Source organism: Dermacentor variabilis, chromosome 2 (genome assembly GCF_050947875.1).
Source record: "Dermacentor variabilis isolate Ectoservices chromosome 2, ASM5094787v1, whole genome shotgun sequence".
Taxonomy (NCBI): domain Eukaryota; kingdom Metazoa; phylum Arthropoda; class Arachnida; order Ixodida; family Ixodidae; genus Dermacentor; species Dermacentor variabilis.
The window spans coordinates 162,067,107-162,091,296 of record NC_134569.1 but is presented as its reverse complement, the minus strand read 5'-3'; the positions used below and the strand labels follow the sequence as shown (position 1 = coordinate 162,091,296).

The 24,190-nt window shown below is 45.3% G+C and overlaps 1 protein-coding gene across 1 annotated transcript; it reads left to right on the top strand.

Annotated features, from left to right (window-relative positions):
- Positions 1-4,224, top strand: LOC142572897 (uncharacterized). The gene is made up of 4 exons (XM_075682339.1): positions 1-104; positions 2,825-2,837; positions 2,926-2,966; positions 3,909-4,224. Exons 1-4 carry the CDS (start codon positions 56-58, stop codon positions 4,145-4,147), a joined length of 342 nt encoding a protein of 113 aa, XP_075538454.1. The 5' UTR covers positions 1-55; the 3' UTR covers positions 4,148-4,224.
- The last annotated feature ends 19,966 nt before the right edge of the window (positions 4,225-24,190 follow it).

The window sequence follows — 24,190 nt, the reverse complement described above, 5'->3', positions numbered from 1 at the left end:
AGCGGAAAGCCGTCTGTATTGAAAATTGTCACATCCATCTGCTGTCTCTTCTGAAATGAAGGTCTACTTCTTGTTAACCTTGCTTTCCCTTTCCATCGTTGCCTGTAAGTATACAAAATCACTTGGTTGCCCCCGTTTGACACTTTGCATTTGTTATTTATTCCGGGCATTCCGCCAAAAGCAGGTCGCCACTATGGTGGCGTCGTGCTTCAAAAGTTCGTAGCTTCTGGGGAAACAGAAAAGAGCTGTGTTTCTTTTTTCTTAGTCACAAAATGTATGCGTCACTTAACAAAATCAGAATGACCCCTACCTATACTCAACACACCTATAGGAAACTCATAAGCTGTTGTGAAATGAAGGGTTTGTGACATCTTTTACTCATGTCATACTACGTCGCTTAAATACGTGCACGCAAATGCACGGCTGCTAAATTTCCTAAGCTAATGCCATCACTAAGATCAATGGATAGTCTACACAAGGAATTCGGCAGCCAGAAGTGTGTTGGTCACTAGGATCACCTTTGCGTCTTCGGGACTTTTGTGGCCTTGCGTCAACAAACTCAGGCGGGTTCTGCCATGTGGCGACATTTTGTTTCCCCCTAACACTGTTCATCTTTTTACATAGAGCTTTTCGAAATGGTATTGTATTTTTGCGTGGCTGGTATCTGTCCAACCGAAAAAATTTTGCTTTCTCAAAATCGAGATTTACTAAAGCGTAGACAGAGACCCACACAGACACGCGATTATCTTCCTTCATTCTTGTTGTCTCCAGTTTACGTTAGTTCCCTCGAAGACAAATTGAAATACTTGCCAAAGTTTTAAGATAAAGTTAATTTCTGGTACCACATCACTTAATAGCGTGCAAAGTGAAAGTGTTGAATGAATACGTTTGAAGTGAGAGCATTAGTAAATATTGCAATAATTTTGGCGTGCCAACGTGTCGATATTTTTGCCATTAAAGAACAGTAACGTTGTAGTTTCAACAATGATGAATAACAAAATTGACTTAGGAAAAAATACAGAAATGAAAAAGAGACCAAGAGCGCAAAAAGCCGCACATACGTCTGGAATTTTAATCAATTTCCAAGCACAAAAAAAGACAGAAAAATGAAGAAAGGATGGCTCGAAAGGTTGTGTTAGGAAAACAGCCGCAATGCGGTACGTGAAGCATTCTTTGGGGGCTGCAAATGCTGTATGGCCAGTACGGTGCAGAATTAACATAAAGAAAGAACAAAGTTTCTTTAATTCATGTAGAAGAAAGCTTACGTGCTCAGCGTTTGTTTAACTAGTGGGGATCCTACGGCACTATTTTCCAATCGTGCTTGGCCCCAATTGTAGCGGACGTGTTTAATCTGCAAATGGTGTTCGGCCACTACGTTAGGGAAAGGGCTCCCTATCGTGGGCGCTCGAGACAGCCGGGCGCCACTAAAGACCACCTAACACGTAGAAGCTTACGGTTCGTGGGCTTGACTATATCTTCCGTGTTTGCACTGCCTGTGGAGACCGGCACGTCCCGTTTGGTTGGCTATCCCTTTGTGTTTCTGCTCGAATCTCTTCACGTAATGTCTAAGCTCTCCGAGCCGGATTCAGGGGCGCCACAGCAAGTAAGCGTGACATTTCTCTAACAAATTACTTTTCTTGTCCCTTTAACGGCTGATGAGCACCGGTTTGAGTCCCATGAATTCTACCTATGGTGGCACAGCTGGCTCTGCAACGGACCACAACTTCTCTGATCGACTAACCCTCTGCCGAGCGTTAGCCAGTTGCACTAGAGTGCAGTGACCTAGGCTTTCTCAATGCCTCGCGAGTGCCTAATTTAGCTCCGATTGCGTCACGTGTCGCGTGACAAGACTATCTGAGCCCGCGACACATGCATGATCATGCAAATCGCCCCTTTCCTCTGCGGAATAATATCACAGTGAGGCACGTGGGTAGTAATATTTTATAAATATGAGCCGTAATATTACATATATTTTCTTACATGTGGTTTTAAAAAGCGACGCGTACAACAAAGTGAAACATGTTTCACGACAAAATTATACTATTCGCCTCCAACTTGACAGTTCAGCATTTAGATCATATGCGTAAAGATTCGTCGCAATTGATGATACATTAATGTCACAGTGCAGTCCCTCAGCAAAGGAACAATAAGGAAATAAGGAATTTCGACTATTTAATAGTTCAAAGAAGGAGTTGTTACTGACCAAAATAGTAAATGCAGCCACATATGTGGGAATGTGAAACATGTTGTGAACACATATGGACAGAAGTGAAGCAGTAAATACCGGCACCAGAGCCGTGTTTGTGTTCTCGTTATTTATTCAGCGTGTCACGTTTAGTGTACCTCTAGTAACAGGATTCCCAGTTCTCGGAGCCTAGCTTGCCCTTGTAACATATTTCAAACTAGCTTGGGAAAAGGTTGCTTGCCTTTGCAACCCATGTATAGCCATAAGCCCTACCACTTAGAAAAAAAGTTGCAATACCGTGGTTCGATTGTTTTGCTTGGCGATAGCAACAATGATTTCTAATTAGAAATTATCAAATTTCTCAGTGATGCTACGACTTAATTTACGATTGTCTGAAAGTGAATCAGCACACATTCAAGCCGCTCTAAAAGATTTAAAAGTGACCTTCCTTACTTAAGCACAGTTATTAGCTACGACGTTTTATACAAATGAGTAAACATTCTTACTATATGTTGAAAGTGCCTATGGGAATACAGCGCGGCTAAAAGTGATCCCTGTTGTGCACATTCGAATAACGCGCGCTGATAAATTAATAATTACTAACGTGTTACCTCTCTCTCTCTTTCACGGTTAACGAAGACGGAGAAACGGGGTGAGTTTGCAACAATGAGCCTTGTGCGAGGGCGATGCATTTGGGGACTGTTACGCTAATCTTTTATATTTTCGTTGTCTTTACGCAGATCCCCACAGGGTACCGTGAATGAAGGAGTTCGTTTGCACGGTAAGAAATCACAAGTTACATCCAATTCCAATATGGTCTCGAGGTGCTGCCATTCCCCTTCAACGGTTATGCCACCAATAGAGCACTTAAAATTTTGCTCATTAAATTTGTTATTTTATCAGCACTATATTTGTATGGCATACTAGACCAGATACTTATGTTGATGTTGTGTAATAAATGGGAAGAAAAATGTGTATCAGTACCACGTCGCAGAAGAACTGTTAACCAACGATCAAATTCGAAGGCGAAAAGCGCTCTCAGTTTCCAATGATTTGCAGTACACAGCCACATGTCAGGCGAAATAATCAATTAGGCATATTTCTCTTGGCCGCAATTCTCTGTTTAATTGAAACTAGAGCGATATGTTGATATGATGATATGATAAGCATAAACTTCGTAACATTTCGCCAAAATGTGAATGCCCGAACCATCGGACCCAACAAGTGCTGCCCATGTTTCATTTCATACCTCCGAGTGGCTCTGTGGTTTTGTTTTCGAGTGGTTGCGATGCCCGGCATCAATCGCCACTTAAGGATAGAAGTAGAATACAAGAACTGTCGTACCCGGTGGGGTTGCTTAGTGGCTGTGGTGTTGGGCTGCTGAGCACGAGGTCGCGGGATCGAATCAAGGTTAGGGCGGCCGCATTTCGATGGGGGCGAAAAGCGAAAAAACTAGGGTACTTAGATTTAGGTGCGCGTTAAAGAAACCCGAGTTTCTTCAATTTTCAGTACTACCTCACTCCGGCTTGCCTCATAATCATATCGTGGTATCGATATGTAAAGCCCCGTAATTGATCGACAAGAGCGGTCCTGCGCGACGCTTTTCCCACACGTAAAAAAAAGCCGGGTGGTCACCGTTGATTCCAGAGACCTCTACTACAGCTTCTCTGATAGCCCGTTGCGCAGCTCAGGCTCGCTGAACCCCGTGCTATCTTTCTTGCAGAGGCTGACGTCGGTGCAGATGATAAGGCAGGAGAAATGCTGGTGACTTTGGGTCGGCTTCTTCAGGGCGAGAACATTGCTTTAACAGAGCAGGCAAAAAGCGACTTCATCAAGGTCATCCATGCTTTGTCTCACAATGCCGAAGACCCTAGTGACGGTGACTCCGAGTACTTCTTGCCCATCCTCGTCCGCGCTCTAAGGCGCATAGTAGTCCGCAATGAGCGCAAGAACAAAGGATAAAAATGTGTTCGCCTCGTTCAGATATCATGAATGGATTGTGTGCGAATTGAAGAATGCAATAAATTGTGCTGAAGACACGCTCGTTTATGAATGCGTTTGCATCTTCGAAGCTATTCGCCTTGCCACTGAGGAAACTACACTCCTTCATCACCAAAACGCTTTGGTCAATGATTTCCTTAAGTCCCTATATAATTAAATGCAGCGATAGCGTTCTTGCGCAACACCATGCTCTAATCAGATTTTCTTGCAATGTGTGGCACGTTCAGCGCGATACTTCACAAGTATACTTACTGAATGGTTCGGACAGTGCTTTCGGCCAGCGTAATCGTGAAATTCAAGTGTTCACAAGACGAATTGGGAGGAGAATCGCTGGAACTGGAAAGGATAGCGCTACCTTGTCTGCACACATGAAGCTTACCTGTTCACGAACAACGCGAGAGACTAGCGCAAAATAGGTAACGTTTATTGCTGAAGCGCAATTGTGCGTGGCTGCTCATAAAAAATGTTATTTAGGCCCAGGGCATTTTATTCGTTACGACATTGTCAGATTAATTTCTTGGCTAGGCGCATATGTCATGCATCAATTATTGCCATGCCTTGTCTAAGCACCCTACCAATATAAGTAAAATAAACAGAAAAGAGTACTGACCTTATAGGCGCCACGAAATCTGCTTATCTGTTCACTGCGACGCATTCCACAGCCGGTGATTTCCTGCGGCATCGCCGTACAGAATTAGGTGTGGTAATTTAAACTCATGTCAACAAAAAGCTCTTATGCTATGCTTTATTTTTGTAAGAAAAATATTAACCGCATCCTGAATAAGAGAAGGGACCGTCCAAATGGAAACTGCACTTAATTACAAGCGACAAAGTTTTTGGAATGATGCCCTTGAAGATACACAAAACCGACTACGCAATGTAAGCTCTACAGAACGACTATCTGCCACAACGATAACAATAGCATGTTGCAGCTACACAATACCAACCTTAAGAACGTACCATGAGCTGCAGTGACACAATTAGCTCGAATCAAGCAATAATTTTTGGAACGTGTGTCTGTAGTTATATGTTTGCGCTGAGAGTGATAACGTTCCACTACACTTGAGATGGCATCCTACTCACAGGCCGAGTTATGTATGACAGCTATTGTTTCTTGTCGTGAGCCAGTTTTGTATTCACATATTTTTCGGCAACATTTTCGCGAAGCTAGAAAAAATTTGCTTTTTTTCTATGTGATGAATATTCACTTAAAATGCTCCTAAATCAATACTATAAAGATATCAGACTGAATAACAGAAGAACAACACAAAACTGTTGGCAGCTAAAAATATTTATTTCAGCGTCGTGGTTCACAGATGTCACTACAACTTCAGCGTTTATAGCCAAGCGAATTAGGGTGATATACTATTTGCTTTGCTAAGCAGCTCACGCAATAATGGAATGTAGAAACATGTAGCGATTTATGAAACGTAACGAGCTCCAAAACACCAAAAAATGGCGAATCCTTCATTTTCTATTTTTAAATGTTCTAGAAAAACTGCGCAGAATCGCTTTAGGAAAGTGACTAATACGTGCCACTGTGCGGACATACATGCTAAGTTTTCTAAAGAATAGAAAGAATACTTGAAAATAACTCGCCACTCAGAACCGAAACATTCCGTACAACTCCGAACAACGGTTTACTGTCTTCTTCTACATATCATAGTGCATAGTTTCCCATTTGAGCAAGAATTAATTTGGCTAAATCTCATTGACATTGCCCTAAAGGGTGTTTAGCAGCGTCTCACCAGCGGATAATTGTCGTCTGGCACCTTAGCATTCACTATTGCTGTTCAATGAGCAATTAAATTTGCCCTGGGATAATATGCCCAATAGTTCCACAGTTTTCCTCTAGGTGGTTTCTACTGAACATTCCGATACGACTAGACCGGCCCATTTTAGCAAACTCTTCTCACAGAGCACTTCCTTCTTTGCAGTCGCTCAGGCAACTGCCACTTGTGATAAGATATGCCTGGCAGCGATTCGATCTCAGCCCCAACGACCACGTGGTTGAAGTGAGGCCTTGTTTACCGGCCACGAGGGGAGCCACTGTAGTAAGCCCAAGAATAGCGCGCCCAAACGAACAAGAACAAAGGCGAAGTAAAGGTGTTGTGAGTTGTATCAGCGTTGCTATTCACGCCAGTAATAAACTCTGGCATACGCACTTTGTTGAGATATGTAATGGCGACGGCTATCGATGTGAAGTAATAAGCATCAGGCGCTGCATTCATTGAACAGAACGTTCCTCTATTATTTGCTGTAAGAACACGTTATTAAAACGTTCTTGACGTTTCATTTGTTTATACTCGAAGGAAGAATAAAACTGCGGGAAAAAGAGATCGAGGACAAGTGGAAGGTACACGCAACATACCGCCAGCGCCGACCGCCAACTGTTTGTCAGTCGGCAGTCTCTGCTCGAGGTATGTTTTGTGTTCCTTCATCTGGTCCTCGTTTTCTTTCGTTTTTTTGTCACGCAGTTTTAACTTTGCTTCAAGTAAAAACGACCTGGTTGATTTGTCACCCAACTCAGAGATGAGTATCTCACAAACGGTCGGTCGGTGTCTGCTTTATTGATTATTTGCTTAGTGGTTATTGATTTCTGCTGCCGTCGCAGCCGCATTTTGTTGAAGGCGGAAAGTAAGAACTGCCGTTTGCATAGATACAGTGCCTTTGAGGACACCCATGTGGACGAAATTATTTTAAAACCACCTACTGCGTCATTTTTCTTTCGCCCATGTGTTACTTTGAGGAGTGACAAATTACGTGGCCAAAATGCACAGAAACTTTGCTAGTAAGTGATCTTTGCTGTTGGCAGGCCGCCTTTGCTAATAATACGTCCAACATAAGGATATGGTGCAATTTGCTCTTAAGAACCAATTTTATCGCAACAGATTTTTTGAATGCCTGCCCTAATTTCTAGTGTTTGTTAGCGTTACAATATTAGAGTGACGTTCGTTGCAGGTTAACGCGGTGTCCTTGGTGAAACTAGGCACCTGGATTACATTTTTATAAACCTAGGGGAAAGTAATGGGTACTGTGTACGCGCTGTACAAATGGTGCTGGACAACTGCAGCTTGAGCAGGTAAATACATTCCTAGGCAATCCCTAGTGTCAACGGAGTGTTTTGCAAATATCACTGAAATCATGGTAATGCCTGAAAAACCATGAATGCTACCAAATGAAGTTTACCGATAAAAGGTGTACTATAATGACCGAAGTTATCAACGCAATATGCTTGCGGATGACTTAGTGTTTTCGCATTAAAATGAATGAACAAATGCTCGAATGATATACATGGGGGCAAGGTTTATTATAGTTCGCTCATACGAGAGCAACAATTTTAAATTATTTGGTTTATTTACCGGCAAACAAACTTCCGCAATAATATGCCCACGAGAACCAGCCTCGCAGAAAGTTGGGTTGTCATTCTGGAAGGTCGCATGATTTAGCTGTGTTTTTAGAGCGAATCTGTATACGGCTAGGGTTCCATGCATTTTTGTTCTCCGGAAACACAAACTACCATCATGAATGGCTCATACTGCAGTAAGAATTCATTCTTCCGTAACGCAGAGGCTACAAGCACTCAGCAAAATTAACAGTGTAATTCTTTCTAATCACGCATACAACATACAAAACAGCAGGTGGAAAACTGTCACCATCAATGGCTGATAGCCCCTTAGCAATGGCACATACCGCTGTGAACAATGGCTCATACCCCCGTAAGCACGCAAAAAATGTAAGGCCTCATACTCCCGTAACGTTCATGGCTACTCATTTTGCGTGAATAAGTTGTGATGACACTAGCCTTGTTGTCGCCGTCGGCGATTTCAGTGTGAATGTGTCAGCACCAATAAGGGAGCGCTTTACGCATTCCGTATTGTAGACACATCCCTTTCTATGCCACACCGATCCGGCCTATGCTACCAGTGAAATATGGACCACCGACCACCACAACGAATGAGAGCGCGTACCTCAATCACCGTAACTACGCATTAAGACAATAAATGAGTCTGTACCTTTTTTCAAAATTATGTGTCACCTCCGTGTCGAGTGCTGAATAGCTTCGCTCGTCAACCACCTTCACATCACGGAATTGGCTAATGATTTTTTTTTGCACGTCCGTTTTCTTGTTCAATCGGTTTTCAAGTACCTTTGCTTTTAGTGCGAAAGCATGAAACGATCCATTGCGCCAAAATAGCCGGCGTCGATCACTCCCGTTGACTGTGACGTCAAGTCATGAACGCGCCTCACCCTCTGTGGTTGCTTTAGGACTATAGTGAAGCGTAGCTGAGCACGAGGTCACGGGGTCGAATTCCGGCCACGGCGGCCGCATGTCGATGGGGGCGGAATGCGAAACTCCGGTGTGCTTAGATTTAGGTGCACGTTGAGGAATCCCAGGTGGTCAAAATTATTCTGGAGTCCCTCACTATGGCGTGTCCTATAATCAGATAGGAATTTTTGCACGTGCAGTTCTATATTTTAACTTTTTTCGACATTTCCGTTTCAGTGTGTTGCAACTGGGATAATGTCCATATGGAAGCTTGTGTATGCGCGCATACTATGCAACTGAGGAGAAGGAAAAACTTTATTTGCTCTAATTAGTTAGAAATTAGCGGTGGCAGATGTGGTCGGCCGTCTTCACGGTCTTCTTCCCCATCTGTGCAGGGTCCACAGCCTCATTCCATAGCACGAATGCAGCTGAACATCTCGCTTATACTATATAATATTTCACATTTCTGGTGTCCATGTCGAACAGAGATGGCAAACACATAAAATGCGATCTGTATTCAATAAATTTGCTATAATGTAACGCATATATTCAATATTCATAATGTTAAAGTTGCTATAATATCCGACCAGCTTTTCATCGATAATAGCAAGTGTTCTTGTTGGCAAATATTTGTGAATGCGTGTACCCTTTCTTCGAGCATGCTGAGTTGTGGAATACTAAATAGGGTTCTACAAATTCGTTTTCTTTAAATGAAAGCAACAGAACAAAATTCCAAGGACACATCAGCAGTTCTTATGAATTGTGAATGCGAAAGTATTGTTCTCCATTTGAGCGCCGCTGCATAGTTCTTCGAGTTATAAAGTTCTCTTGGGCAAGCACGCACGTTGTGGCCCCTCGGCCGATGCCTCCTATGTAGAGCAAGGCCGGTACACTTGAATTCGTGACGTCGTGCTACCTTGCCTGAGCGCCGTAGAATCTAAGGAGAAAGCTCCGCAGTAAGCCGCGGTGATTCCCACGTTACCGCTTTCCTCAAGGCGGGCTTGGCAATGAAAAGTTCTCTCAAATTTGCATGACGTCATAAAGCACAGTGCGCAGCCCTCCTTTTTGGGAGGCGCTTGCTAGCCCTGTAGGTTACTATGAGCGTGGGGTCGTAAGACCAAACAGACTAACGCCAACACTTTTCCTTTCGAATTTACTCTGTTCCTTATATATTAATTTCTTTATTGTGATGACGGAGGCCAAGTTAGAGCGCAGGCGAGAGTTTGCGCTGACAGGGAACGCGCCGATAGCGCAGGGTTCCGAAAGCGAGAGCCAGGGTGGCATAGCGTCGTGGCGATGCCTTCTTTCCTGCTACACCTGGCGCGCTACTGCTACAATACCAAACCCTTTCGCACGCTCTGCGCCATCAAGGCGCGCTCGTTAAACATTAAATTGTGTGGCCTTACGTGCCAAAACCACGATGTGATTATGAGGCACGCTGTAGTTGAGGACTACGAAAATATCGGCCTCCTGGGATTTTTTCTTTTTTACGTGGACCTATATCCAAGTACATGGATGTTTCGTCGACATCGCCGAGATCTCGACGAAAGATCTCGAAAGATCTCGACGATCTCGATTTCGTCGAGATCGAAGTTCGGCCGCCGTTACCGGGATCCGAAACCGCGATTTCGTGCTCAGCAGCCCAGCACAGCACCATCCGGCAAGAAAAAAGAAGGTAGTCCGCTAAAAAAGAGCATGGTGCAATGAGTTCATTGTGACCAATGTTTAACAGTAGTCACCTCACGATGGCTGTCGATGGTAATACGTTAGCGTAGAATCAATATAGCGACACAGTTATTTGCCACTGTCGAAGGCAGTTCTGTTAGATGTGTGTACTGCAGCGACACCACACTTTCGCGTTTATCTAAGAACATTCGGAGCCTTTTAGCGGCGCCACCGCGAAAAGTCGGCATGTCCTCCGAAATGTAAGGTGCGACAGCGCGTGGCGAACGCTGAAAAGCACATCATGCGGTAGCCGGGCTCCGCTCTGGTGCTTCTTTCTAAACGCGCTGCGACATCTAGTGGCGCTGCCGACAACTGCGCGCATGGCCTTCGAGAGAAGAAGCGTGACGCACCAGCGCTTGTGAACGCTGAGAATAGTTCCCTCGCTTGACTCACACCCATTGTCCCGTAGACAGTGACTCAAGTAGACGAGAGGTTGATTGAAGAGAGGCACACACCCTACACTCTTTCCGCAGCTCACTAAAGCGACGGTAGGCTGGAATGACCACGATAGAACGACCACGATGATATGACGACGATGGTTCCACAATAAATGCATGGCTACGACGCAATGAAGACGGCGTGACAATGGCGGCATAATCACGATTCAATGATGACAGCATGACTAAGATAGAATGAGGAGGAATTGTAATCACATAAATTAAAGGACGGTGTTACATAACCGCCACAAAAAGACTACAACGAGGTGACGTTCTTAAAGTGGTCGCCACGGTAAGTAAACAGCGTGATGACTATGACATGACAATGGCGTAACGACAGTGAGGACAATAGCTTTACGATGAATGCATGGCGAGAGGTAGACAAAAAATTTGAATAGCGACAATGAAACGACTACCATGGCACGACGACGGCGCCGTGAATGAACTGGCATAAATGTCACGAGGAATGTCGACGTTAGTAATATTCTCATCGAAGCATCGCAGTGACAATCCGCATTGGGAACACCGAAGCGCTTACGTAGCCCGGCTATGCACTCGCACTTTCCGCCTCACCCACTGCACCATCCAATGGCGCCGTAATAAAGACAGCGCGTGGTGCGGGTTCGACTGCGCTGAGCATGGGGGAAATTTAAATAATTATTTTTGTTATGGCAAACGGAACATACCTATAGTGGCACATGCCTAGTTACCCAAGCTGGCGTGAAAGAAATTCATTTCAGAGAGGCACACACAAACGTAGCACATACGCAGTGAGCCAAGTAGGCATCTAAGAGGTTCACCCAAGAGCAGCACATGCCGAGTGACAGACACATGGTGCTCCAAGTCCGCCTCAAATGGGCTCGTTCAAGAGCAGTACATATCTAGTGCCCCAAATTCAGTGCCGCATGCACAGTCCGCAATGAAGGCGTCAAATAGATTTGCTTAGGAGTAGCACATAGGTACACAGTGTCACATACCCAATGACCCAAGTTCGTCCTACGATTGGTTTCGTGCGCTCTTGCGTCAGCACAATGTTCCACCATGGACGCAGCCAGGCTGGCGGCGCAAGATTCAGGGAACGTAGTCTCGAAGTTTGGCGTCACACTGCAGGTCATGCTCGAGCCTAGGCCACCAGTGCGCCTTCAAACGGCTAGCTCGCCTTCGCTACCGGGACGCCACGCGGAGCCTTCGTGGTCCCACACCGTCATCTGTGCCTTCTTTATTATTATATGGCACTTAGGAGATTTTGTCGATTGGCTCGCTACTCCTTTTCACATAGCGATATGAAAACACAATTAGCATAAACACATTAAGACTAAAATCAACTCCAAATCACAATAACACAACGTCCACTCGCTTGACAAGGGTTACTTCTTCAGTAGCGAGTACGAGGTCGAGTGGTTTAAGGGACATAGGAGAGGCAAACGCATTTACAGAGAAAATTCACACACGTGCTGCAGTAACTCGTAGCAGGCATGCGCCAGATGTCAGAAATATTACGTCGTTCTGAGAGAGCACACCCCACATACTGAGGATGGTCTTAATACCAATTCATCTTCCCTAGATTACTTGCTAGGAAAATAGGTAATGTCCCAAGCAACCATTCCGGTGGTTCGTATCGGCGCAGCATACCACCTCCGAGGAAGAGAAGGGTGGCACAAAGCACACGCGCTGCCCCCTAGCTGATCCTAGAAAGGCAGACGCAAGCGCACCAGACCCAGTATTTTACTGACGACCGCGGACAGGCGAATGGCCCAAGCTCAGCAGAAGGTGAAGACGCTACAGGTCCTGGCGTCTCTCGCTGAAGATCTGAGAAAACCTCCACCACCTCGTTCCCCCGACGAAATCTACCAACTTGCCGTCTCTGGAATAGGCACCTTGTGGTAGGAATGCCGAATCATTCATCATTTCAGTGACCATATTGACTCAGTGGAAGGCTGCTTGACGTTAGTATCACAATGACTCCGGTCTCTGCTCTTCGGAGAATGCGCCCAACCTAACCGATATTGACACGGAACACATGGATAGTCGCCTGGCACATTTGTTGGAAGCAAAGCAGTCGACGTTAGCAAGATGGAAGGGTCAGAGATTAAATAGAAGGCTTAGAAAGCGTATAGCAGTGGTTAATCAGGAAATTGAAGACCATTGTCGGGTACTGTGCAAGCAGCAATGGGATGAAGTGTGCAATTCTATTGATGGTCGCATAAAGAGGGGAGGCGCATGGAGTTTGCTCAGACATTTACTAGATGAGACAAACACTAAGTCTAATCAGAGGACTGTGATAGGTAAGCTGGTCCATCAGGCGTGTCGGGACTCCACGGAGCAGGAGTTGCTAAAGGATTTGGCTCAGAGATACCTTCCTTTGGAGACCTGGCACGATGCACCTGATGTGGTTTTGGAATATAGTGGAGACGCAAATGCAGCTATGGACGCGGAATTTACTGAAAGTGATATCAGGATGGCGCTGCAGAATCTTAATGGTCGATCGGCATCAGGGCCGGATGGCATTACGAATAAAATGCTACGGAATTTAGACGATGGGTCAATTGAGTTCCTTACGCGGCAGATCAATTGCCTATGGAAGGAAGGCTCTTTCCCGGAAGAGTGGAAACTGGCAACTACTGTTCTGATACCCAAACCGGGCAAGGCCATAGGGCTTGAAAATCTCAGACCCATTTCCCTGACGTCGTGTTTGGGAAAAGTCGCTGAGCATGCCATTTAAATAGGCTAACGCGTTATGTTGAGGGCAATGGGGTCTTTCCGCATTCGATGATAGGATTTCGGCCCGGCCTCTCGACTCAGGATGCTATGATCAGGATTAAGCATCAGATCCTTGACCGGCGAACAAGGGATACTAAGGCAATAATTGGACTTGATGTGGAAAAAGCTTTCGATAAAATCCGACATTCTTTCATTCTACCGGTGCTATCGGACTTGAATATGGGGCAGCGGCTTTTCAATTTTGTCAAGGCTTTCCTTACGGATAGAAAGACCTGTCTCAGGTTTGGGGAGATAAAATCGGAAGTCGTTAAATTGGGTTGCTGTGGTACTCCGCAGGGATCCGTACTCTCGCCTATGTTATTCAATCTGGCGATGTCGAAGTTGGCTAATAGACTGGACACTGTCCAGGATATTGGCTATTCTATCTACGCGGATGACATTACTATATGGAGTGTCGGTGGTAGTGATGGAGAGCTTGAGGCTAGGCTGCAGCAGGTGGTAACGCTTACGGAGGAGTACCTGGGTCTCATGGGGCTCAAGTGCTCCACTAAAAAGTCGGAGTTGTTGATCTTCAAATCTAAGAAGCTAGGTCGTAGGCCGAGGGGTTGGGTACCGGAAGTTGAGCCTTGCATTAGAATTCATACTAGGGAAGGGTCGGTGATACCCAAAGTTGAAGAAATCAGGGTCCTGGGTTTTGTACTTGAAGCGAACGGATCGAACATTAGAACCATTCAGCGTATTACCAAGAAAACGGAGGAGGCCATAAGACTTATAAGAAGGATCTCTAATAGGCATAGGGGTTTAGGAGAAGAAGGTGCGATGCGCTTAGTTCACGCATTTATTATGTGTCATTTCTCGTATATGGCAGCTATGCTAAATTGGAATAGGGGGGAGAAAAATAAATTGGAAGCATTAATCAGAAATACCATCAAGGCTGCGCTTGGTCTGCCTATGACTACGTCAAACGATATGTTGTTACGACTGGGTTTGCATAATACTTTAGATGAAATTGCTGAGGCTCAACGTACCGCACAGAGGGAGCGGTTGCTAGGTACACCAGCGGGTAGGTATATATTATAGTCAATTGAAGAATCGGTGGCTGTGTCGCACGATAGGGCGCCCCTACACGAGTTGAACGTGAACCTTAGGGCAAATATCATGGTTCGTCCATTTCCGCGGAATGTGCACCCCGTGCACAATGTAGGGAGGCGGGTCGCGAGAGCTAGGGCTTTGTTGCGAGAGGCAAAGGATCAGGAGGAGGAGTCTGCGTTTGTTGACGCCGCATGGATTAATGGTAAAAATGCTTATTCGGTGGTGGTAGTAGATGCAAACGGAGCGTTAGAAATGCTGCTTCCATTTATACCAAAGACCCGGGGGTTGCTGAACAGGTGGCTATTGCTCTAGCACTAATTGATTCTAGAAGAGTTTTGGTGTTTAGCGACTCGCGATCTGCGATTACAGCCTTCTCGAGAGGACTTGTTGCGGAACCGGCTAACAGACTGCTGCAGGGTAGGGCTATTACTTCGCATACCGTTACTTGGTTCCCTGCGCACATGGGGACAGTGGAGGGAGCCCCGCGTAACCTCAACGAGGTGGCGCACAGGGAGGCACGAGGATTAGTGTGCCGTGTACTCCCTGAAGGGGCTGGATCTCCCGCTCCTGAGTACAGGGACCAACTGTTAACCTACAACGAAATCACCAAGCACTATTACTTAGGGCGCAGGGCATTCCCGTTGCCACATCCTAAATTAAGTAGGCCGCAGGCGGTTACATTAAGGCTTCTGCAGACACAGACGTACCCTAACCCGGTCATCATGAATAAAATTAATCCGGACTGCGGGGTTTCAGTCTATTGTAGTAAGTGTGGGGGTTTGCTCGATTTACAACACATGCTGTGGCGCTGCTTGGCGTTGGCCGGTGATGGTTCTCGAGGTGAACAGTGGTGGCAGCGAATGCTGCACAGTGAAGTGCTGGCGGACCAACTCAGGGCTGTCCAGAGGGCCCGTGTGATGGCAGAGGGGCTCGGCCTCTCTGTACCGACGTGGGAGCGGCCCGCATCAGTCCCAGACTGATCCCTCAGGACCTAAATAAAGTTCTTCATACTATACCATACAGATAGACAGTCAGCCCCCGGAAAAGGGGACAATGTACTCCAGAAACTCAAATTGCAATTAAAGAGTTTTATTGAAGTGCCTCACAGAACCACTGTCACGTACCTAGTCACAGGACTTTGCATGAGACGTGTTAACTGATGTCATTGAAGTGCGCCACGTACACACAGTGGTACATGCTAAGTTACCAAGTTGGACTCAAAACGTTGAGCGGCCCAGACCATGTGGTCAATACCCAGTGCTCGAAGTTGGTGTCTCAGATGCTCATTGAGCCCTTGCGCATCCCAGTGCCACATATCCTGCGACACAGGTTGGTGGGAAAACGCACAGATAGATAGATAGATAGATAGATAGATAGATAGATAGATAGATAGATAGATAGATAGATAGATAGATAGATAGATAGATAGATAGATAGATAGATAGATAGATAGATAGATAGATAGATAGATAGATAGATAGATAGATAGATAGATAGATAGATAGATAGATAGATAGATTCCGGAAAGTGCGTTAAAATAATGCTAAACGCAATAATAACGCTGACATTACATTTTAAGGGGAGTTTCAGATTTCTATTGCTACCACGGTAAAGGCCGGCATGCGGTGGCGTGCACGCAGATAATCTAGCAACGCAATCTGCGTTGACTTCTCAAAATGCTTGCTTTGAAATCCATTTCCTGGCAATTATTAAAAAAGAAAGAGAACTGAACCCACGAGTCGACGCTAAAGAAGACAACGTAGACGCGCGTAGTGGTTTAAATGATTGGTGGATAAAACGCTGATTATGTCACTGTATTCTCTCATATGAAATAGGTGAATAATGAACAGTAAAACGACTATGTTTCATGTTCATTACTCACTAATTTCTTATCTTATTCTCAATGGATACAAGCCCGATTTCGTCGACTTCGTCTCCTTTAGCGTCGACCCTTTGTTGACCGTTGTTTCTTTCTGGAATTGGTCACAAAATCTTGGAGCCCAGATTTGTCAAGCCTGTGTGAAGCCTGTCAAGAAGGCTTCGTGTTCAATAGTATGCGAACCCGACAGGCACGGGAAAACACGGGATGTGCGGAAACACCCGGACACCCTGGTCGTATGTTAGCGCATATCCGACATATGGACCAAGAAACAGAGACGGAAAATATGATGCGAGGTACAAAACCGAAAAAAACATAATGATTTAGTAGAATGGCAAGAAACAAATTAGAAGGGAACATTTCAGCGATAACGCAAAGTGCAGGGCTCTACAATTTCCGGCTCTAGCTGGTTGCCTAACGACAAAAGCAAAGCGGAACAAATATTTGCAACCGGATGAGGCATATGTGCCTGCTGCGGCGAAAATCCGGGGACAACTCAATACATCCTAATGCAATGCAAAGGCATTCACCCAGCCAGATCTGTAGTTAACGTGCACCTTTTAGATGCGTTGGGATTTGCAGTGAATGAAACCGTTAACCAGTCAGCAACCCAGTTAAGCAACAGACATTTAGAGTATCGGTGGATGAAAGCCAGGGGAGAATTTTAGAGGACCAGATCCGTTAATGGTATAGGCAATGATACACGGTAGATATACAAGTTTTGAGGAACAGGTAAAAGGTTATAAAGATGCAGACAAAAGGATACAGTGAGAAGCATGTGTAGCGTAACTGATTATCTCAAACAGCCTCACAATACCTCACTTCACTAGTTTTGTATGAGCCGAAGAATATGGAAGGATGTTTTTTTTTTTCACTCTCGGCTTGTAAAATTAACACATCTGTTTACTTGCAAATATGAGGGGGAGATCCAAGAACCTGATAATCCTGCTAACGGGGTCTTCAGTCGTTAAAAGAAGTGGCCTAAGGCACTCATTAAAAACAGCGCTAACAGCGGACCTCGCGGATGCAGGTAAACATTTCTGAACGTCTAATAAAACAAAGTTGTCGTCCACATGCTGGAATATTCTTGCTACTCCTGGTCCTTCCAACGAGAGCGCACTTTCTTGTTATGATGGGCGAGAAACAAGTCACTCAAAGAAGGCGCGCCGCAGGAACCTCTGGAAACGCCTGTCTGTTGTAAGAAAGTTGAATAAACGCAAGATGCGAACGTCAAGGAAAGATAAAAGTCGAGAAGTTCTAAAAGTTTTCCTGGGGCAATACCTGTTTTATTCTGGAACTTCACTACACCATCAATGTCAATAGCGCTTTCCACACACAGGGGGAGATCAGTTCGTGGTATGGAATAGAATAAGTCTCTTATGTCCAGAGAAAAAGAAGTGAAGCTGCCCTTGGCATTGTCGTTTAAAAATTGTATGACCTCATTAGAACTGCTTGTCGGAAACTGGTCATCAATCACGAGGACATTCAGTTTTGCCTAAAGAAAACGTGCTAACAATTTTTTTAGCAACCACTGTTGGAAACAATAACCCCGAATGACCAGTCATCTTTACGCGTTTTGGCTGTGAAGAATATTTTTAACCGAAGGTTTCTGCTTTTGTCCAAGTCCCCAAAGAGCCTCTCTAATCCAAGGATTTCACACATCCTGCGTGCTTCCTTCTTTACTTTGGCTAAGCACACATCGTGCCACTTCATGAAGGAGAAGCAGTAAGAAGTTTTTTTTTCTTTATGTAGCTGTTATTACAGTTCGGGAAATGAGAAGCAGTAATAAGTTTTTGTTCCTCATGTAGTCCTTATGTGGGTGTTATTACGGTTCAGGAATTAGTTATCTTCACAGTTGGCGTTACAACGTCCGATGGCTGCGCCAAACAGTTAGTTACCTCACATAGCCTTCGTGCATTCTCAGGGTAGTAGTGCAAATATTACATAAAATTTCCTAACGATATGGAAAATTTAGCAATAAACAAAGCTCCAATAACACATTTCACAAGTATCGTATGTCCTTTGACCAAATGACACCATGACCCCAAAGTTGACTGCCACGTTCGACATTATAAAGGTTAGCATCGGTTAAAAAAAAAGATAGCATTCCAGTGGCAACAACACGTGACTCCAAGGTAAAAGAAAGGTGTGGGAGGCGTATTCAAGGTCTCAAGCATGAATGCATATTCAGAGTCTACTTTCTGTAGCTGGGAACATTAAGCAAGGGAAGTAAAACGCGTGCAATAAAAAGTACCATGCTGTTGTCAGAATATGTTTATGCAGGAGAACGCAAAAATTAGGCAGATACGACCCACAATGCTCTTGAATGTTGCCGAATAGCGTAACAAACAGAGCAAGAACGAGCGAGCGAGATAGAGCCTACCCATTATTTACCACATATCACCGCAACTTATACTCCGTTTCATACATCGGGCGCAACACTGTGGAGGCTAGAGATACTTTTTGCTGTGGCTGCGTTCATGCTTAGGAATAGTTCGGTGTCTTCTGGCCGCCTTTTCTGAAAATGTTCTTTATATAAGGTCAGTTCTGAATGAAAATAAGAATTTACCCTTAGAAGCAGACAAACCATGCGCTTATTTGGCGCATGGTTCTTATACATCAATTTCCTTTTCGTTCTTTTTTTCAATTTGCATCCCGCTGCGGCACCCTCACGTGCATGCTCGCGGGAGCAAACGCTGCGGGCGCCCAGCGAAGCATAGACGGAACGCGCGGAGTGATAATTTTGGAGACCGCACTACTTGCGTAGCTTCCACAGAGTTATTTATACCTGATGTATGAAACGGAGTATAGGTACCCGAGAACACGCACTCTTTCCCTAGGCGCCCTCCCGGAGTTTCTCCGTGGCAGCCGTGACAGGATGAGGGGGTCACTTCGAGTTCATTTCGTCCTCTCCATGGTGTATCGGCGTCTTCGCCGCCAGCGTTTGAACGAACGCTCGCCTGCGTCTGCGGTGTATATTTCCAGGGCGAGAATTCTCTTTGCGTTCTCGTTTTTGGTATGGTCCGCTATCAGCTGGACAGCAAGAGGTGCGAAGTGCAACAGACGACAACCTCATCTCTTCCTCCTTCAGGATTCTGCCCGCCCCTCGCTTGCCCGTGAGCACGCGCTCACCTACCCGCGAGGAACGAGCAAGCGCGCTTAACGAGCGAGAATAAGGCGATCCTCCCCTATATACCACCCCTCCCCGCCCCTCATTAACGCGAGAGCACACGTGCGACGAACAACCCTCCCCCCAGCCCCCAATTCTTCCCCACGCCTCTCTTAGCACTTTGGTTGCCTGTTTCGTCGCCTCTACTCATCGAAGTCCGACCAGTGTCGTACCACCGACATTCTCCGAAAACGACCGAAAGGGTCATAAAAGCTTTAAAGAAAATGTATTATGTACAATATCAAAATTACGCGACAAGCATCACTGAGTGTTATTTGACACATTGTTTTACTTTTCCATTTCATGCTTGAGAAGATGCGAAACCATTGCTAAGTAAAAGCTACGCTAACTCCCAAATTTCACCTCCAATAGCTTCATTTTAGACAGTCCAAGCGAATTCCTACCGTCGCTGCCTACTTCGGCGTAGCCGTGAGGTTTCGTATATAATTAGGTACATTTATGCTATAGACCAGAACACGATAGCCTCGCAACAAGACTAACCGAACGCATACTCTCGCACCCGGGTTGCCCGGTCGACCGGCGCCATTTTGTACTGGGCTGCCAAAGTGTGTTCGCCGGTGACCGGCACACATGGCAAGCGTCAGCTCTAGGACTCCAAAGTGCGGAAATGTGCCCGTTCACACGGATCTAAAGTACAAGAAGTCATCTGGGCATCATTGCGTCATGTTTGGATGCCAAATCAACCAGCGCAAAAGGAGCAGGTTGCTTAGCGCTGTTTGCGAAGAGCACAACACACGTAGGCAATCGTTCCGGTGCGGTGTTTTCAGCCTGCACCGATTTCCATCCGCAACGAAGAATGCCAAGCTGCGCCACCGGTGGATAGCGGCAGTGAATAGGAAGAACTACCAACCCAGTGAAAATGCACGAGTGAGTATTCGATCTCTGTATATTTTGGTGCCACGTTCAACTTTGCGCCCTACGAACGTAATATTTGTAACACGCAGGTTTGCTCCGAGCACTTTCTGGGCAACAAGCATACAGAGCAGAATTCCGTGCCGGTGCTTCGCCTTGGCTATAATAAAAAGACAAGCCTTTTCGTGTTGTCAGTCATGCAGAGCTCCCGACGGTTAAGCTGAACAGTTGAGTTTGCGGTTAGCGATAATTGCAGCTGGTGCACGGCATGACCATTAAGCGTGAACGACAAGTTGTAGGCAATAGAATGTTGCCCTGCTGGTGAGCGTTATTGCTATGAAAGTAAACCGAAGTCTGCTCGTCACGTAGCATTCGTCCACAAAAACGTAAACGACGACTGCTCGTCGCCGAAGGTGTTCGTGCAACGCGCCCGTCTTTGCGAGCCGGTGTTGCAGGTGTCATTCGTAACGAATTCATTTGAGCTTCCTGAGCTCTAAACTGCGTGCGGGCTGTTATGCGGGGTAAAGCGCAAGATTTTTCAGTTCATATAGCGAGGAAAATAAGGTGGTTAGTTATTGTTGTATTTTGTGACAAAATTTTGCTCGTTGTCGCCAGTTTTTTTTTACTGTTTTCTTTTCTAAGGGAGCGCCAACAATCCGATATGGCCTCGCACAGGCGAAACAGGTCTGATACCAGGTAGCTGCAGTTGGTGGGGCTAATTTAATGCAGGTGTGGTTGTTGCATTGTAAAAAGGGGTACCTGATGATGCGGCTTTAAGTAGGGATGATAATTTTATGTGCCCTGTCATGGTTTTGCAGCAGCTGTACAACACCTGCATCTGTCATGCTCACCCTGCTATACGGGCTTTGACAGCACATGTTGTTGAGCATTATAACTACTGTAGTTCCTCATTTTCCATTGAGTGCATGTTTAGCTTCATATACTGCTTGTTCGAGTGCTGTAGGCTTGTGTTCTGAATGTTGTACTCTTAAGTGGTTGCACGATACAATTGGCCTGGTGTATTTTACATTTTGAGAGGACTTTATATCTTCGCAACAGTGATGGCATGTGAAAGAACTATAGCCGTTCTTACTATAACATATATTTTGTTTTCAATGTGCAGGTGGTGAAGGGCAGGCGTCTGCTAATCAGGCAGTCTATAAGCCCTGTCATACGACCTCGCCAGTTGGTTGCCAAACGCGGCCAACCCAGTAGTGACCATGACAAACAAGACCCAACTGAAAGTGCAGAGGACAATGTTCTGCGTGCTTTATTAATATATGGCACCAACACAGTGCTGTATATTTCTTCACAGATTACGTGCCAAAAATGCGGAGATATTACAGCTCACACGTGTTCTAGCATATAGCGCGCCGTTTGTACAAACGTAATAGCGTACTTGCCCGGTGTATTCGCTTCTGCAGCCTGCACAGCACTCAGTGTCGCCATTGCGGACTTGCATGAGGTCTTGAAGTTTGATTGGATCGAGACACCGAAAATGACAGGTTAGAAAAAACGCGACACACGCCTTCCGCCCAGCTGAAAAGCCCAAGTTTCGCTTTTGCGCCGGGTCGCATCTCCCGGCGTGGCAGCCCAGACCTGCTACTTCGCGGCGCTTGGGATAGATGGCGCGACCAGCGCTCATCAATATGGCGGCGCGCTTTGAATTCACCGTGTTCTGGTGTATATTCCATGCCCTGCTACATTACATTTCTTTTTTGTTTCTTGCCACATTGAACAGCACAAGCACAGAATAAAAAAAATTCGGAGAACCTTTCTCTAAGAACTGGCCTTTTTGCGCGAACCTGTTAATATTCGCGCATATTTAACAATGCTTCAACTCTAGGGAGATATTCACGCTTTGGGGTTTTAAATTGACGCACAGCAATAATTCTACTGATGTTTTCCTTAAAACATAGACTGATGGGCTTCACGTATATGTCAGCGTTCCGAACTGCCATTCTACATCGCCAAATGCTATGGCGACTCAAGAGCATAATGAGGTGAAACGGAACACTATACCCATTTTCAGCTGGCAGTAACCTTATGCCAAAAGCATCCACAGGTAGGTCTTTCTTGACGGTACGTTGTAAGATATCCCAGAAGAAACTTGCTTAACAACAATCCAGAAATACATGCTCAGTCTTTTCTGGCTTCTGACAAATGAAACCCCAAGTTACAAAAGATCCCTTTTCCTCCAGACAAGTCTTCAGATCTATCCGTGTTTGTAAGCACTTTGAAAAATATTGTTTTAACCCCTCCTTGTACATTCATGCTTTTAACTCGTTTAAGAACATTTGCACAAAAGTGCGATCTATAAAGAGGAACGGGTGAGACCATATCACATATATCTTTATACAGTTTCTTCCGCGACACAGTGTAAAGGTAGTCCTCTAAAAAAACGAGCCTGCAGGGAAGTACACGACAGGTAGTCCTCATTTAGGTATTCGACGATGTTTCCCGGCACACTTTCCGATGCGACTGCAACATTAGGCAATGGTCTTCGCAGGCTAACTTGACAAACAGTCCGAAGAAACGGGTCTGACACATCCCGAAAAAACATGAATCTGTTAAATAGTAGTCTTACTTAGAGGTGCGACAAACTCAATCTTCCACAGCGCACACGACAAAATAGGTTGGTTCGCCGTGTGCGCTCTCACGTTGATCCTCAAATGGAAAGGGCAAAAACTCTATGATCCTTTGCACATTCATACGTGAGCAATGACCATAATTTTCATATTAAAAACAAATTACTGATGGGTGCTCCCACAAAACTTGACCAGTAAAAGCACTTCAGGTTGTCCGCCTTCTCGTGCACTTTGACGACCTTCCGCCGCTACAAAGGCTCCCTATCTTTACAATTTTCCAACGGCACTCCCAATTGGGTCGCGGAGTCGTATCCCAGCTTATATTACAGAAAATATTTGGGGGCCGTTGGCCAGTATCCGTGCCACAGTCCCAAAAACTTTCCCGACTTCCCGACTGCCACTAACACCACAGAATACTTTCACAACACGTACAACATTAGTGGTGCTTTCATGCTCAGCACAAAAGAGGGCTGTGTCGTCTACATTTGCAAGCACACGCACTTCCGCTGCATGGAGATGAAATCCTCGCATGGTGGTAGCGTTGATCATGCTCGAACAAAAATATTCAATTGTCACGGAAAACAGCAACGTTCAAAGAGGGCAACCAGCTACAGTGGCGCAACATTCCATCACAAGAAGTGCTCATACCAGGCCTTACATTGTTGACGAAATTATTCCTGAGAAGTTTGAGAATGGCAGCTCAAAAATAAATGTCATTAAACAAGACACCAACAGCGCATGCCTTTCATCTTAAATTTTCTCAGACTTAAACATAAGACAACCCAAAACTTAAAATGATGTTACTTTATCGGCGGGGTTGGGGGCAGGGGGCACCACCTCCGAGATCGGCCAAGAAAAGAACTTTCAAACATACCCGATACGGGAAAGTGGTAGTAAAGTCGCGAAGAGTGTCGTTGGTTTTAATTAACAAACTTAAATTGTTCGATGGCAGAATTGGAACAGTGGACCCCTTGCACAACAGCTCGTTTTCCCTTAGTACTGCCACTACAGCTACGAGCCTTACATATTGTGTAATATTCTTACAGGTTTCTACTGCATTTATGGGGTCACTTTATGGCGAAACTGTGATATTCAAGCACCGATATTTTTATTGATAACATATAACATATGCGATGTCCAACTGCGATATTTTTAACAAGAAGATGTACAACACCTAAGCTTTGTCTTTAAGAATGGAACGTGATAGCATTCAAAGATCCCTGACTGCTTCTCACGCTTTGCGGCAACTG